At 37.2% G+C, this 14917-nt stretch overlaps 1 protein-coding gene across 5 annotated transcripts in view; it reads left to right on the top strand.

The window, feature by feature from the left end:
- The window catches only part of tio (zinc finger domain-containing protein tiptop), a 140047-nt gene that overhangs the window by 88166 nt on the left and 36964 nt on the right, over window positions 1-14917 (top strand). For 4 of the 5 annotated variants that reach the window (XM_085481106.1, XM_029322080.2, XM_029322081.2 and 1 more), the window contains one exon: window positions 4064-4195. The exons of the other annotated variant lie outside the window; for it this stretch is intronic. In XM_085481106.1, the coding sequence (XP_085337232.1) occupies window positions 4129-4195 (67 nt within the window). In that variant the 5' untranslated portion in view covers window positions 4064-4128. The remainder of the gene's footprint in view (window positions 1-4063; window positions 4196-14917) is intronic. 5 annotated transcript variants of the gene reach the window in all.

Genomic DNA, 14917 nt, shown 5'->3' with positions numbered 1-14917 from the left:
TCACACATCTTCGAGGAGAAACTTCGAATCGACCGACGTTAGGTTTTAACGTAGTTAAAACGACGTCGAGTTCAAATGAACTTTTCACAGTAAAAGATTAAACTTGCCTTCGACGGCGTCATGTTCGCTAAACAAGACGAAATTCCGCGGCAAATCCAATTTTTAGAACAATCCTCCGCTTCAACGTTTAGTAGAAATCTCTCTTCGTCAACAAGTAAATTTCCTTTATCCCAGGGAAAGTAAAAAATTGGAGCGAGGGTTGGATGTCACACAAAAGCCGAGTGATTTGTGACGTTCGCCATTCTTTTGACCGTGCGGCAAGGTTCGCCCTTTCTACACCCCCTCTCGCTCGCCCCTTCTCCTCTACGCCGTCTTGCTTGTAGATATGGCCGAGTAATATACGAGCTCTGCATCTGTTCCCCGAGTGACGCAACGTCCCGCCATAGATCACACCCAGGCTTTTAGAGAGTGAAGGCTGTTAAGGAGAGTGCGAGAGAGAGAGAGAGAGAGAAAAAGCGACCGAGGGAAGAAGATAGGGCGAGACGCTACGACGAGAAGAAGAAAGAGAAGGCGAGAGTGAGATTGAAGGAGAAAGAGGAAGGGAAAGAGTGACAGGGTGACGTACTGTTACTGTTAAACTCGCCTGTACGTAAAGAAGAGCATGAGCAGGAGTGCGGCTGCCTCTCCAGCGTGTCCTGGCACGGGGGTGAGAGGATGAGAGGGATGAGGTGGAAGTGGTTGCTAGTGGAAGACCGTGGAAGGTGGACGGAGACGTCGGTGTTGTTGTAAAGGGACGTACAGACTTGGATCGTGGATCAGGGAGACGAATGTAGCGTGTTCCTAAAAACGTGCACTTAGTCGGAACTCATTAACGCGATCGTACCAGCGATTGTATTTAAATTGATCACCCTGATATATAGCGAAGAAAAATGTTGAAAAGTCTTACGCTCTTGATTTAAGATGCCATCCCATCTTCGAATTTATGAAATGCTCGCTGAATGCTTTTCAAAAATATATTTATCAAATATTTTAAAAATATATTTATCTCGATAAACACATATCGATAGAAATATAATATGAATTATATATATATATATTTTTTTTATTACATTTTCAACATTAATAGATTACAAAATAAAATAAATGTAACCACGAAATTATATATGTTTACCATATAGTTAGATAATTTTATTTCGAATGTTTTTACACGGGATGCCAATATGTTTTTAATTTATACGATTATTATTTCACTGATATTCGTGAACAAAAAGCAATTTAAAGAATAACATATCCAATTATAATTACAGCAATATAACTATATCTTCGTATGCCGAAAAGCAATTTACGAAAAGAGGTCAATCAACATCTCTTTCAAACGTCAACATTAATCCCAGATAATCAGATCAGACTCGTGCAAACATAATATCGTGCAAAAGCGGAGGAGGAAACTTATTCACTCGCGTTACACACAAAACGAATGAATAATCCAAAGAAAATAAGTAACCGTCTCGCATTCAGCGTTCGAAGAGTATTATAGTAAATCGGTACAAGTTGTGAGCGATATATCGCCCGAATATGGGTTAAGGAATTTTCTCGGCTTGCGTGAAGGGTCGAAGGTGGCCATAGAGGGGGAGGGGGGAGGCAGAGCAGAAAAGGAGGGCGACGGCGGCACGATACAGTACGCCCCTGGCGCACCGACGTAGAAACCATTGAGGCGAGATATACGAGCGAGAGTTTGTTTGCGCTTATGGCCTACGTCTGGAAAAGGGAAGGTAGAAGAGGGGTCAGGGAGAGGGGGACGGAGGTTGACGTTTTATCGGGGCACCCTTATGCCTATTATGCCTTCGCGCCGTACAGCACCCCCGCGCCCGACCAACCCCCTCCCCCCACCCCCGTTCGGTGGCAACCCCCCTGCCGGCTGGGTGACGCAGCGTGCGAATTAAAACGCCTCATAAATATCTGAAACAAAGGCGGCCGCTTTCGAGGGCGTACGCCGGAAAGATATACGGCTGGTTACGATGGTCGGCACTGGGGTGGTTAAGGGACGGGGGGTAGGGGAAGAGAGGTATGAACTGCGATGCGGGACGCGATCCTAGGCTTGGCACCCTTTGTAAAAACCCGTCGGGGAGGGTGACTTTCTCTTCTTTCCGAGAATCACGAGAACGTTGCGCCGATTGGAAAATTCGCCATGAAAAAGCGTGGATTTTCTTAGCAGCGATCAGTATTTCGCGGGCAGTATATCATTCATGTATTTAATGTGAGCTATATTGATAAAATCGCACCTTTTTAAATTGAGTGTACGCTGGAAAGTAAATTGAAAAGACAAAATGATAATTATCGTATTATAACATTGGTAGCTTTTTTTAATAATATCAAATGAAATTATAGAAAGTTACATAATACAAAGTAATATATTATTGTACGTTATACAAAGTAAATATATTGGAAAACATTTCTTGATTTATGTTTATTCTCTGTCTTATTTATTTTGTTTAAAGAATAGGTATACATTTTATTTTAACTGCGTACAGTATTTTTTACGAGCTATATTTTGAATGATATACTGAAGAGATGATGACCGACTTGACCTGTAGTCATCCTTTGTACCTATTTTCTTCTTTTATATTATATTATATAACCTTATATTGTTTTCTAACCGTGACAAAGAATGGAGAAAATATATATGACTTTGGAAAAGCTTCTAAAATAATATATAATACCACATTTTTCAAAAATTATTACGCATTAGGCAATATTTTATATTAACTTACAGACTGTTTCCGGTACATTTTATTGTATGGTCTTTGTATTCGCTTTTGACTCCACACACATTTACACAGATATTATTAAATAAAAAATTATGTGAATAATTGGATATTATGCGATATTATGTGAATTTTTATATATGATTTTGTATTTTTTAATAATTACTGTAATATAATACTGAGGAAGACCGCGTGTGGTTGAAACGTTTATTTTATTATTTTATAATGATTGGAATTTTTTTTTAAGTTTGAGTATTGAATGTTTGTAGCTTTCACATAACGTTTTATGTTTAATAGTTTATACATGGAATAAATTTTATTTAACAGAACAATAATAATTGCTCGACAAGTTGGCCTTTTTATTTATCACATTTTGTATTTAAATAAGAAATTTGTTTAGTAAAGCAAAATTTGGCTAACTTGATTTCTTTCTTCTCTTTTAGGTAATTTTTTCTTAAGTTTGAGTATTGAATGTTTGTAGCTTTCACATAACGTTTTATGTTTAATAGTTTATACATGGAATACATTTTATTTAACAGAACAATAATAATTGCTCGACAAGTTGGCCTTTTTATTTATCACATTTTGTATTTAAATAAGAAATTTGTTTAGTAAAGCAAAATTTGGCTAACTTGATTTCTCTCTTCTCTTTTAGGTAATTTTTTCTTAAGTTTGAGTATTGAATGTTTGTAGCTTTCACATAACGTTTTATGTTTAATAGTTTATACATGGAATAAATTTTATTTGACAGAACAACTCTAATAATTGCTCGACAAGGTGGCCTTTTTATTTATCACTCTTTGTATTTAAATAAGAAATTTGTTTTAATAAAGCAAAATTTGGCTAACTTGATTTCTCTCTTCTCTTTTAGGTAATTTTTTCTTAAGTTTGAGTATTGAATGTTTGTAGCTTTCACATAACGTTTTATGTTCAATAGTTTATACATGGAATAAATTTTATTTAACAGAACAATAATAATTGCTCGACAAGTTGGCCTTTTTATTTATCACATTTTGTATTTAAATAAGAAATTTGTTTAGTAAAGCAAAATTTGGCTAACTTGATTTCTTTCTTCTCTTTTAGGTAATTTTTTCTTAAGTTTGAGTATTGAATGTTTGTAGCTTTCACATAACGTTTTATGTTCAATAGTTTATACATGGAATAAATTTTATTTAACAGAACAACTCTAATAATTGCTCGACAAGGTGGCCTTTTTATTTATCACATTTTGTATTTAAATAAGAAATTTGTTTAGTAAAGCAAAATTTGGCTAACTTGATTTCTCTCTTCTCTTTTAGGTAAGTAGTGGTCTCCGATCGTTTGAAAAGCGAGCGGCTCGGGGCCGCCGCACCGGACGGGAGATATGCGCAGCAAGCAACAGCCCAGGCCTTCTTTCCGATGGCCACAGCAACGCGGTGATAATCTTACCGGTAAATATCCATATGTAACATTTTACGCACGCACGTTTTGCATCTTTATTTTGCAACTTGCATTCTCACGTCTTCGACAAGATACCGTTTCTTCCTGTACCGCATATAGCGGCATATTCACGGAAAAAGGCTAAATCGAAAGCTAAATGATTAATTGCACTTGTGTAAAAACAGTTAGACATATTATATAGTTTAGAAAGTTTATTTATGGTTCGCAACGTGTTTTTATATTATTTCTAAAATAGTTTTATATAAAATCAATTCGGGTTTTTTTTAACTTATTTTTTTTTAGTACACTGTAATGTCAAGTGAAACATGTGCAAGTATTCAAATCTCGATTAATGTATATTTACGTACATTGTTTTAAAATACACATGTGACATATTATTAGTAGATTGTAAAAACAGAACTGATCACTTTTGTGAAAATCAAAAGTAATCAATAATGTAACAGAACGTAAAGGAGGATAAAATCTCTGATGGTAGATCGATTCGTGTAATGCTGAAAATATTGAGAAACGTTTACATGCCGCGGTTAACCGATTATCATCAACGGATCAATTTGATCTAGCTGTAAATCGGATGTTTACGACAGTTATAAGCGAGTAAAAGCGATCGGTAACGTGTTATGGAGATCGATAAACGCGGTCAAGTATTACATCCGAGAATTCTGGATGAACAGGTATCACTGAGGTTTGCTCACATGTCCTTCGACTCACATGTCGATCAGACTATCCTTCACAATTATGATATTTTTAAGTAACGTTCTATTGCCTTGAAAAAACTCAGTAAATTATGATTTCTGTCTCGCATTTTTCTTTCCGTACATATTAGAACTCGGTGTTGTTTCTTGGAATCTATGCAAAGAATTTATTCTCGTATCCCTAATTAACAAGCATATGAATTAATGAATTAATTAATATCGCGAATAAGATGAGAGAGATATAAAAATAGTAATATACAAGTATTAGATGTACAATGCAATATTCTTAAATGATTTACACGGCTTTCAACTCAGGCTCGCATCGCACAAACGACATCTCATAGTACAACGAATATTATATTTCATTATATTTGTTATTGGATTAACTTTGCTACAGGGTTTACGAATTTACATTTTTACGATTTATTCTCTAAAGTCTAATTAAGATAACGATTTGCATCTTTTTGTCGATTCTATTGTATGACATAGGTGCGCCATAAAGTTAGGACGATTATTAGATAATATGCTTTTAGCTTGTCATTATCTCTTTACTTTGGTAGACAAGTTTATAGGATTATACATATAACGTGTTGATAGTATCTCTAAAAAAACATATTGCTGCGTCATTGGATTGTATGATAGACATCCTGCTCTCAACGTCTCTTGTCTCTTTGTATTAAATTTGCGTGTCTATAACACAAGATATTTTATTTTTCTCATATAAGCATCGGCATATCAATCAACTCGTATTGATTATTCGAATATTGGTTTACACATCAATAATAAATATCAATCAAATTTTCTCTTGCTTTTTTGGCATGTATATGTATTTTCTTTGTTTAAATCCATTCTACATATTTAATATATGTATATCTATATACGTCTGTATATTTAAACATATATAATTTTATTTATTGATTTTAATTATATATAGCAAGAATACATTAACCATATGCACACGATAAAATAGAAGATAATAAATACAGTAACGGTTAAACAAGATATTATTTAAATCTGAGTTGTCTGTACGAATTGAAAAAAAAAAACTAGACAAAAAGAGAGCAACTGGTCGAGTCTTTTTTAAATGTAAATCCGACGTAATACATACGCGCGTACACGTAATTCTGTGCGAAAGTCAGTAGCTTCACAAACATCGAATTGCTGCGACGAGAAAGTAATTAGGGAGACAGAAGAAACTAATAAATCGAACGATTGATCGAAAGCGGTATTCGGCTGCTCAAAGGCAAAGACAATCCAAACTAAACAACTGGTTGACTCGTCTCACTTGCAAATCCAACGTGACGCCGTAACTCATTACGTCGCCTGAGCGTTGTCTCGAAATGGAGCCGCAAAGCGATAACCGGGTGACTTTTCTTGATTTATCTGCGTTGTGAAATAAGGTAATCAGCTTCGATTTCTCAAATCGCAAACCCTGTCAAAAATCTGCGAATTATCGTGAATTAATTTAAAGCGATTGCGAATCAAAGAATTAATTTTTATATTGGTATTGGAACACATTTTTTTCACAGAGAGGAAAAACGATCATATTACGGCCATGAAAAGTTATAGTAATAAAACCTCGAGTAAAGCATTAGTGAGTTATTTGTTATTAATTCTTGGTTACATTTACATTTTAAGTAATAGTAGTCTACACGTAAATTGCATATGTTTGTAGTAATATCTGTGTAATGTTGATAATTTATTTTTATTATGCTCGTATGATTATTTTCATCTTTAGATGACATTGCTTTTGTGAAATACGCAATGTAGAAAATAGGGATACCCGTTCAATCTAAATCAATTATCGAGACACTGTCTCTGTGTCATTTCTCTATTCAATTAATTACGTACTACGATGTTCCGTGATAAATAGATCCTGTGTCTATAATAAATTTATTTGAAAAATTCAAGCACACTGTATATTTGTACAATGACATGATGGAATGTGTGTCGGATTGTTCTCGTCGAAATCTCTCATATTTTCCAAAGAGAATTTTGGCGCCAGTTGGAAAGGAATCAATTGTTTTCAATCTATATATTCCTACGAGATGCAAATCTTACGGGATATAAGTATTTTATTTGCAATAAAACAGTCGACCGGTGCTATTATATTTTTCGCTTTACGATCCACCATGTTGCATTTGGTATATTTATTGCTGACTCCGTAGAAGTTCGACATCTTTGGATGTCGTCAGATTCGAAGAGATTTAGTTGCAACAGTGTCTTGGAAAGTTGGTCGACTTCCTTTGCCGGATATAATCTCGACTAATGTACCTCGCAGTTGAACTCTTTGTAAATGCAGCTCACGAAGAAATTCTCTGCAGACGAACTTTGTAAAGAGATTTTCTTCGCAGTCGCTTTTGAAAAGTATTCGTTGCAAACGTGCTTAACGAAAATATTATTGTCTTTGGTTCGTAATGACAATCGATCAACCGACGGAGCGATGGAATTGAAGGAACATTTACATCGAAAGGCAATTAAGAATAAATCACATCTTTAATGGAATCTTCGTGGTAGCGATTTGTTTTAATTGAAATTCACAAATTTGTGAGACGGGAATAATATCGCGCCGCAGTTTTATAACACTCGTCTTATTGCGCAACATATATATATATATACAATATATATATTTCGCGATTTGCAGCATTATGCGATACTTAAATTTCGAAATAAAGTACACATTTTTTTATCGATCAAAATATCATTTCTGAGAATATGTCTGCTTTTAAGAGCAACATCTTTTAACTTTCTCCGAGCAAATTGCAACTTGTGCGAAATTATTTTTTGCCGCAGTGTTTTTCTTCCCTCTTATCCTTGTCCTCGGTCTTTGCTTGATATTAATTACTTTGGAATTCCGAGCAATGCTTTCAAGGAATACGTCGAACGCGTACGACGTATTTAGAATAATAATAATAATAATAATATTAATAATAATAATAATCATCGGGCGAAACGTATTAAAATGAAACAGGCGGCGAGGAATTTACGAGGCGTATCAACTTTCCTGAGAGATCTCGCGGCGCCCCGGCGCGCACGCATTTAATGGTTAATAATTTTACGGAGACCCGTACCTCCGTGTTGTGTCGTAAAAACGCGTCTCTCGCGGCAGAAAATTAACGTGCTTTAATCAGCGAAATACATCAGAAGATACTTGAAAAGGCCAACTCTCGTACCTGGCTCGATGGTGTCCCACAATCGAGATACAACCGTCGTCGGCGGCGGCAATAAATTTTGCGCGAAACGTGTCATCGTAGTCGCTCCGATAAAAGTTACAAGGACACGATCGGCCGGTTCGGAAATAGTATCGGTGTCGGTTCGAGGGTATACTACGATTCCATCGCGTATATCCTCGTCCATGTACTCTAGCGGGTAACGATGCACCTGCCTGACACACGTACGCGCACATACACACGTACACGTAACATGTATGGCTACACTTTGTATACGTACATACAACAACTCCGTGAAAATTAGCGACGCAAGCCGGGATTTATTGCCACGTGCTCGCCCCAGGCTCTCATCGCCTGGAAAAAAAATATATGGCAGCCGTGTTCATCGCTCGATTATGGTACATTTACCGAGCACGGAAATTCCTCTTTGCTATCGCACCGCAACCGATTGGGGTTATCAGTCATCAGTTGGTACTGGAGTATGAATCTTTTTCCCGTGATTTTTGGCACAAAAAAAAAAGAAACAAGCGAGCTGCTGCGTTGCTTGCAAAAAGATCGTTTTATTTGCAGTTTGACACATTTTAACGTACACAATAGTTTTAGTGAATAGATAAAATAATATAATAATTATTATTATGTTACTATTAATATAATGAAAATAATAACAGTATTTTAAATATAAATACTTTTGTTTAAATAATGAATAAGTATTTCTTTTACATTTTTAATGATAAAATAAAATGACGAAAAAATGTGTGAGACTTAATACTTAATTTACTATTATATACGTATACATCATCGTTTAATGCCATATTTTTGCTATTTAGCAGTTGGGAAAATACATTTTTACTCTTTCGTATCATATTGAAGATAAATTGAAGTGAAGATAAATTAATAGAACCACAGTTGGAGGTTTTCCCGGGAAATCGCTGTCAATCTAGCATAATAATTTATATTTCCGTTGATGTAAATCTTTCTACTTGACAGCTGCAGGCCCAACTTAAACATATCCAAGTGGTGCAACTGCGCTTTCACTTTACAGAAGGCCCATTAATTCTAATTTCGCGTCATTGACGGCGATTTTACTCTTTGCGGTTTTATATTTTTCTCGAATGTCAGTTTCAAACAGCCCACATTTAACTGTTAACTTATCATCGGCTTAATGATTTATCTCATTCAATAAATTTTACTATATACGCATATATGACTTTTTCTGCAAATTTATATAATTATATCTCTATATATTATTAGCAATGTATTTAATTCTTGCCTAATTTAAAACATACTAAATGGATCTCTTTCTTGAGATATACCTACTATAATTCGCTATATTATCCGACAATAATCCTTAATTGTAAAAAAAATGTCATTGTTTCCGAAAAACAAGATATTTTGAATCAATCATTACGAGTTAATTAGATAATAATATTATCGTATGACAAGAGAGCACACACATAATAAGATGGCAAAAATATGCATCGTAAGAGGAAACAGGAGAAAATACAAGACCGCGTGCGTGCGTGCGACAAACATGACGGGGGTCGAAAGACTACCCTTTCCGTACCACCCTCGGCCTCGGCGATCGTCTCGCCGGGCGATAACCCGTGGACGACGTGACAAGTGAAATTCTGTATCCACGGGTCGGGCGGGGGATATCGGCGCACGTCTAAATGAACCGTTGTACCTTCTGCTTTGATTTCAAAGAGGACCTCCAACAGCCGAGGAATATTCATTTAAATATCTGTCAATACTCGAGCTCGACGCGGCCGCCTACCCTGGGGATGGACTTATGTGCCCCGCGGCTCTTCGTGCGCGCGTATTCCTTTCCTATATGTATATGTGTGTGAACGTACACAAACGCACGCGCGACGCCGATGTCTGATCTCTGTCGCAGGTATTCTCGATCCACTTTTACAATCTGACCGCCCGGGCACCCCTCTCGACGTCTACGTCACTCGACTTTTCCGGAAAGTTTTTTTTTTATACAGGCAAGCTTCCAATTGAATTCACAAAGTATACGTTATTGACCGTCTAATAACATGTATCTCGTAGAAAAAGTCAAGTACGAATATAAGACATCTGACGTAAAAAAATCAGACTTATAGATTTCATAAATTCTCTTAAACAGAAAAATATGTCGATTTGTCTTTAAAGTTTCTTTGTTTATTCTCGGCACAATTAAAAAGTTAGATTTCTTTAACTTAATGACAAAGAAATGAAAAATTGAAAAAAAGATAGGTAAGTACAAAGTTAAACTTGTGTTTATAATGGAATATATATACATACATGTATATGATTAGTACTGTCTTGTGTATAATCATATAATTATTGAGTGGTATAATTATATCATTCTTAAAATTGTAAGTAGTCAATTACTGTATTTAATGGGCATTACTCCCTTCTCATTGAATTTTTTTTTTATTTTAAGTGGCTGTAATTGCACTAGATGCACAGGCGTAGATGATATCATTTTCTGTAGGTAAACTATTATTATCTCGTAGTACCTGCTGTAGAATGGGGTATTCAATTAGAATGTTGTATACATAAATTATATTATGTACTTGCACATTCTACATCATGTTTTACAATTTAAAATTATGATTATCGAAGATAAAGATTAATTTCGATTCATCTAATACATTGAATCACTTTAACTCATTCAAAAATTATAAACTTATTTTCTCGAAGAAATTCTCTTATATTTGCCATCTACATACATGAAGTGACAATTATATTTTCTATTGATAATACGTAACAGCTCTAATGAGTAAAAGTATAAATTATCCCGCTGAAGAAATGGTCGGTTTAAATCTGTACGCGTGGACAGATAGATATTAAAGTCGCGAGAAGGAGGAACACGGACGAAGAAGGAGGCGGCGAGGACGGGTGTGAAGTGACTGGGTGAAAAGGTGATTTTGCACGACAGGAAGCAGCTTCTTGGCGGGTAGGTGGGTGGACCAGAATGGTTAGCATCCCGACCAGAGGTAGATGGGGCAGGAACACTTTGCGTGCGTCATTTAAGAGAAGCTTAATGCCGCCGTAAAACGCGCTAACGGCCTACTCTTGCCGTCCCGTCGTCTTTTAGGAGCGGCTATAGTTCTTCCGCTTCTGAAACCCGCGCGCTCGCGATCGCCTCTTTATCGCGCTTTCGAACTAGTCACTCTTAACTCGGCCGAAATGATGCTCCGAGCGAAGCGATAGTCATCAAGGCAACGTTATACATACACACACACATGCATGTATATCATTCGCATATTTTCTCGTAGACATTTGTGAATGATGATAAAACGGACGTACAACAATTTTACATCTTGCGCAATGAATGACTGACAATGTATAAAAAATAATATTTATACATTCCGAGGTCTTTTGCTGAAATATCTCAGCATTGTATTTTATGTATTATATATGCAGAATTCGTACAAACATCGATTTCTTATTAGGTCTTATTAGGTACATAGGTATTATAGAGTTGATCGAGAACTTGTTCGTATTACTATATTAGCATTGCTACTGTATAATATTTATTTAACCCTTTGTGATATTCTTGTGAGGAGCACATAACAAGATTATAAAACGATTTATATCAGACAATTTGTACATGCACTTATTTCGTATCCATATAATTGGATTTCTATTATAATCTCCAATATACGAACGTCTAGATTTTTCTACTATAATACTCAAGTATTATTTTAATTATTGTAATACGATTAACGAGCGCGGAAAAGTGATCAGTTGGCTGTCTTGTAATTTGCATATATCTGTTTTCCTTCTACCATTGTCTTTCTCACTGGTTTTCTGTATTTTATGGTGGTCATAAAGCGTCGCATAAATTTTTATTATTATTACGGAGCAAAAAACGAGCTTCTCCTTTTTGCACGGCGACATTTGTTGCGTATTGATTGACATCTTCGATTATAACATAGAAAGTTGAATCCCATTAACTGTTGTTCACGATACAACGTGATTATATGCAAACACGTGCGAAAAAGCGCAATGCTGCAATTTTTTCAATCCAAATTGTTTCAATTTTGTCAACATTCATGATTACAAACCATTTATTTAATAATGACAAGCATGCATTTTTGCGACAAATCTATGCATCAGTCGAATCGCAATAAACGATGATTTCGGGAGGAAAGCAGCAAGGGAGAAACGGAACGCAGATCCTCGAGGGTGATATCCGCTGCATCTCCACCCTCGTTACAGCCCCGATGTAGCCGAACATTTTAATCCAGCCGACCAACGTCACTCCGCCACGTCGCGCCGCCCCGAATAATCAGGGCGAAATTTGTTGCAAAACGTAACAAAAGAACGAGATATTAGTCGGTCGCGGCTGCTGGTCGACGAAGTGGCTGGCGGCGGGGGTGGTTGATTCGACAACGCGCGAACGTCGCGTCGCCCCGTGTCGCGATTTAGTCTTCTCTCTCGGCTTGAGCGGGTAATTAGGCCGCGCGTCCAAGAAGGAACTGGCTGTCCTCGTCCTTTAGTACCGGCAATCGCTTAGATCGCGATCTCTCGCGGCGGTTGATTGATTAACAACGTCATCTCCCAGCGAGCGCGGCCGACGTATGTCTCAGCGCGACAGTGATATATCGTTCATTTATTCGAACATAATGATTTTGTGTTTAATGCGAAATCACACAATGTCCGTGAGCGACACGCTTCTATATATTGCTTAATATGCACATCGGGAATTAGTCTTTGGTAGAAATTAATGTGCGAACGATTTGTAAGTAATCGCGCCGGGGCGCGCCGGATAATTCATTGCCAAGTGTCCGCATCTCGCGTGCACTTATATTTACTCGAGCGTTTGCATTCTCGGCTGCAATGTCGGAATTGAAACTTTGCGAGCTATCGCGCAATTACGAATTCGCGCAGCCCGTGTTACCTTGTCGACCTTAATGGAGATCGGCGGGTTCTCGCCGAGAAGAGGCCATCATTGTAGAGTTACGTAAGAAGACAGAGAATTACTCGGTTAATAATGCGGGAAAAGCTAAATATCGAAACGATTAACCCGAGGCGAGGTGTCGTGCTAGAGCACGCTCGAGCGAGCGGGAAAATCGCGATTTATGTCGGTAGGCGCAAAAATCGCCCAAACGCGTGCAACTTTTCACGCACGATTGATTTTCTCATCTCGCGAACACAATTAAACATGGTAATGTTCTGCTGTCTTCAATCGAAAGTTCAGGACAATTATCGTGTTACAATTTTACAACATCAAGCACTATTATTTGCATGTAATAACTTAATATTTAAAGAATTGGTATATTTTCTTTTTTAATATGTATTTTTACGCGCACAAAATAATAATTCATTAAACGAATATAATAAATTTAACGTGCAAATAACGAAGTAACCGTGGTTAAAGAATATACAAAAGAATACAAAATTTAAGAAAAGGAAAACTTGAATATGTAATACGATGACGAACGAAATATCGCAATGATCTCACGGGACGCTCATTAATATCGCGTATACTTTTAACTTCCTCGTCGAGAAGTATAAGTATGTAGGATTGTAAGTGCCGACAACTCATGTGCATACGCATCGACAGAACATTCACTTATCGTCGTTTCATCTGACACGATGCAAGCGCTCAGACGAACAACATAGTCGAGCAGAATCGGTTGCTGCCAGTCGAAAAGCCAATGTTGCACTCTGACGGACTGACAAGGCCACCACATTCGTACGTCGCGCGCATTGTAGATTGGGAAATTTATCGAGGACACTTTCATTATGTCGTTTTCTTTAACACACGGGAGAAAGCAAGATCTTCGTCGAGACGATTTTTATATAAGAGAGACGAGATGATTACATTTCTATATTAGGTAGATTATTAATAAAAGACAATTTAAAAGTAGACGCGACATACTTGTTCATTATTTATATAATTTCGTATCTGCGTCTACATAATCTTGAATGACATCATTTTTTATGTCGTTTGCAACGAATCAAACAAGAAGCAAACTTTTTTTATGTGTCGCAGATGCAATTAGTTTGACTCTGCGAGGATGACTTAATATTCTAATAGAACTAGTAATTAAAAACAATTAATTTTATAAATTTGAATTTAGCGTTTAATGTAAATTTACTTACAAATGGGAACCAAAAAATATGTTTAATATACTATTAAATTATCCGTGCACGTTCTTCTCCTCTTTTACATCCAACATGTAAAAGTAGACATGTAACAGAATAATGCAAAACGTATAATACGATATATCCTTAAACGTGTTGCATACGCGAGGACCAGGAAGTGTATATATATGCTTGCGTTCTATATAGATAAAAGCGAAGAAGCAGAGAAGAGAAGAGAAGAGCAGAGAAGAGAAGAGGATTCGTTCCTTCGCGATGGACTCGCGGGAATGACGGGATGCTTGTCGAGCGCGGCTGGCTGCGCGCATCTCGGTAGTGGACGCGTATATCAGCATCGCGTCTTCAACGTCACGACGTTCCAACTCGGCCTTGTCAGTCCTATCCGCCGCATCCGACGGCTGCTCCTTGAGTGGCAGCGATTCATTCCGCTCTCTTATACCGCTCGCTCCGCTCTTCGCGGCGCGCCGTAACGTGACAGGCGATGTGAACGCACCGGGAGTGAATGCACGTGCGATATGTGACTAGTGCATCCCGGTGATGCGTCACGCGATGCGTGAGACGGTACGGTCCGGTGGACGTCGTCGATGAATTTCGGGCTTGACAAAACGCGACTTTGCGCATTTGCTTCCAAATTAGCGCGCGATGCGATGTGGTAAATACACGGACCGATTTAAATTCCTCCGCCAGACCGCGTCTCCTGCACCACAATGAATCAATGCCTTCTTTGAGTGACGTTGATGCATTCCGC

Source organism: Nylanderia fulva, unplaced genomic scaffold (genome assembly GCF_048542155.1).
Source record: "Nylanderia fulva isolate GAGA-0341 unplaced genomic scaffold, ASM4854215v1 Scaffold1, whole genome shotgun sequence".
Classification (NCBI taxonomy): domain Eukaryota; kingdom Metazoa; phylum Arthropoda; class Insecta; order Hymenoptera; family Formicidae; genus Nylanderia; species Nylanderia fulva.
The sequence above is the reverse complement of the archived record's forward strand: the minus strand, read 5'-3'. Positions and strand labels throughout refer to the sequence as shown.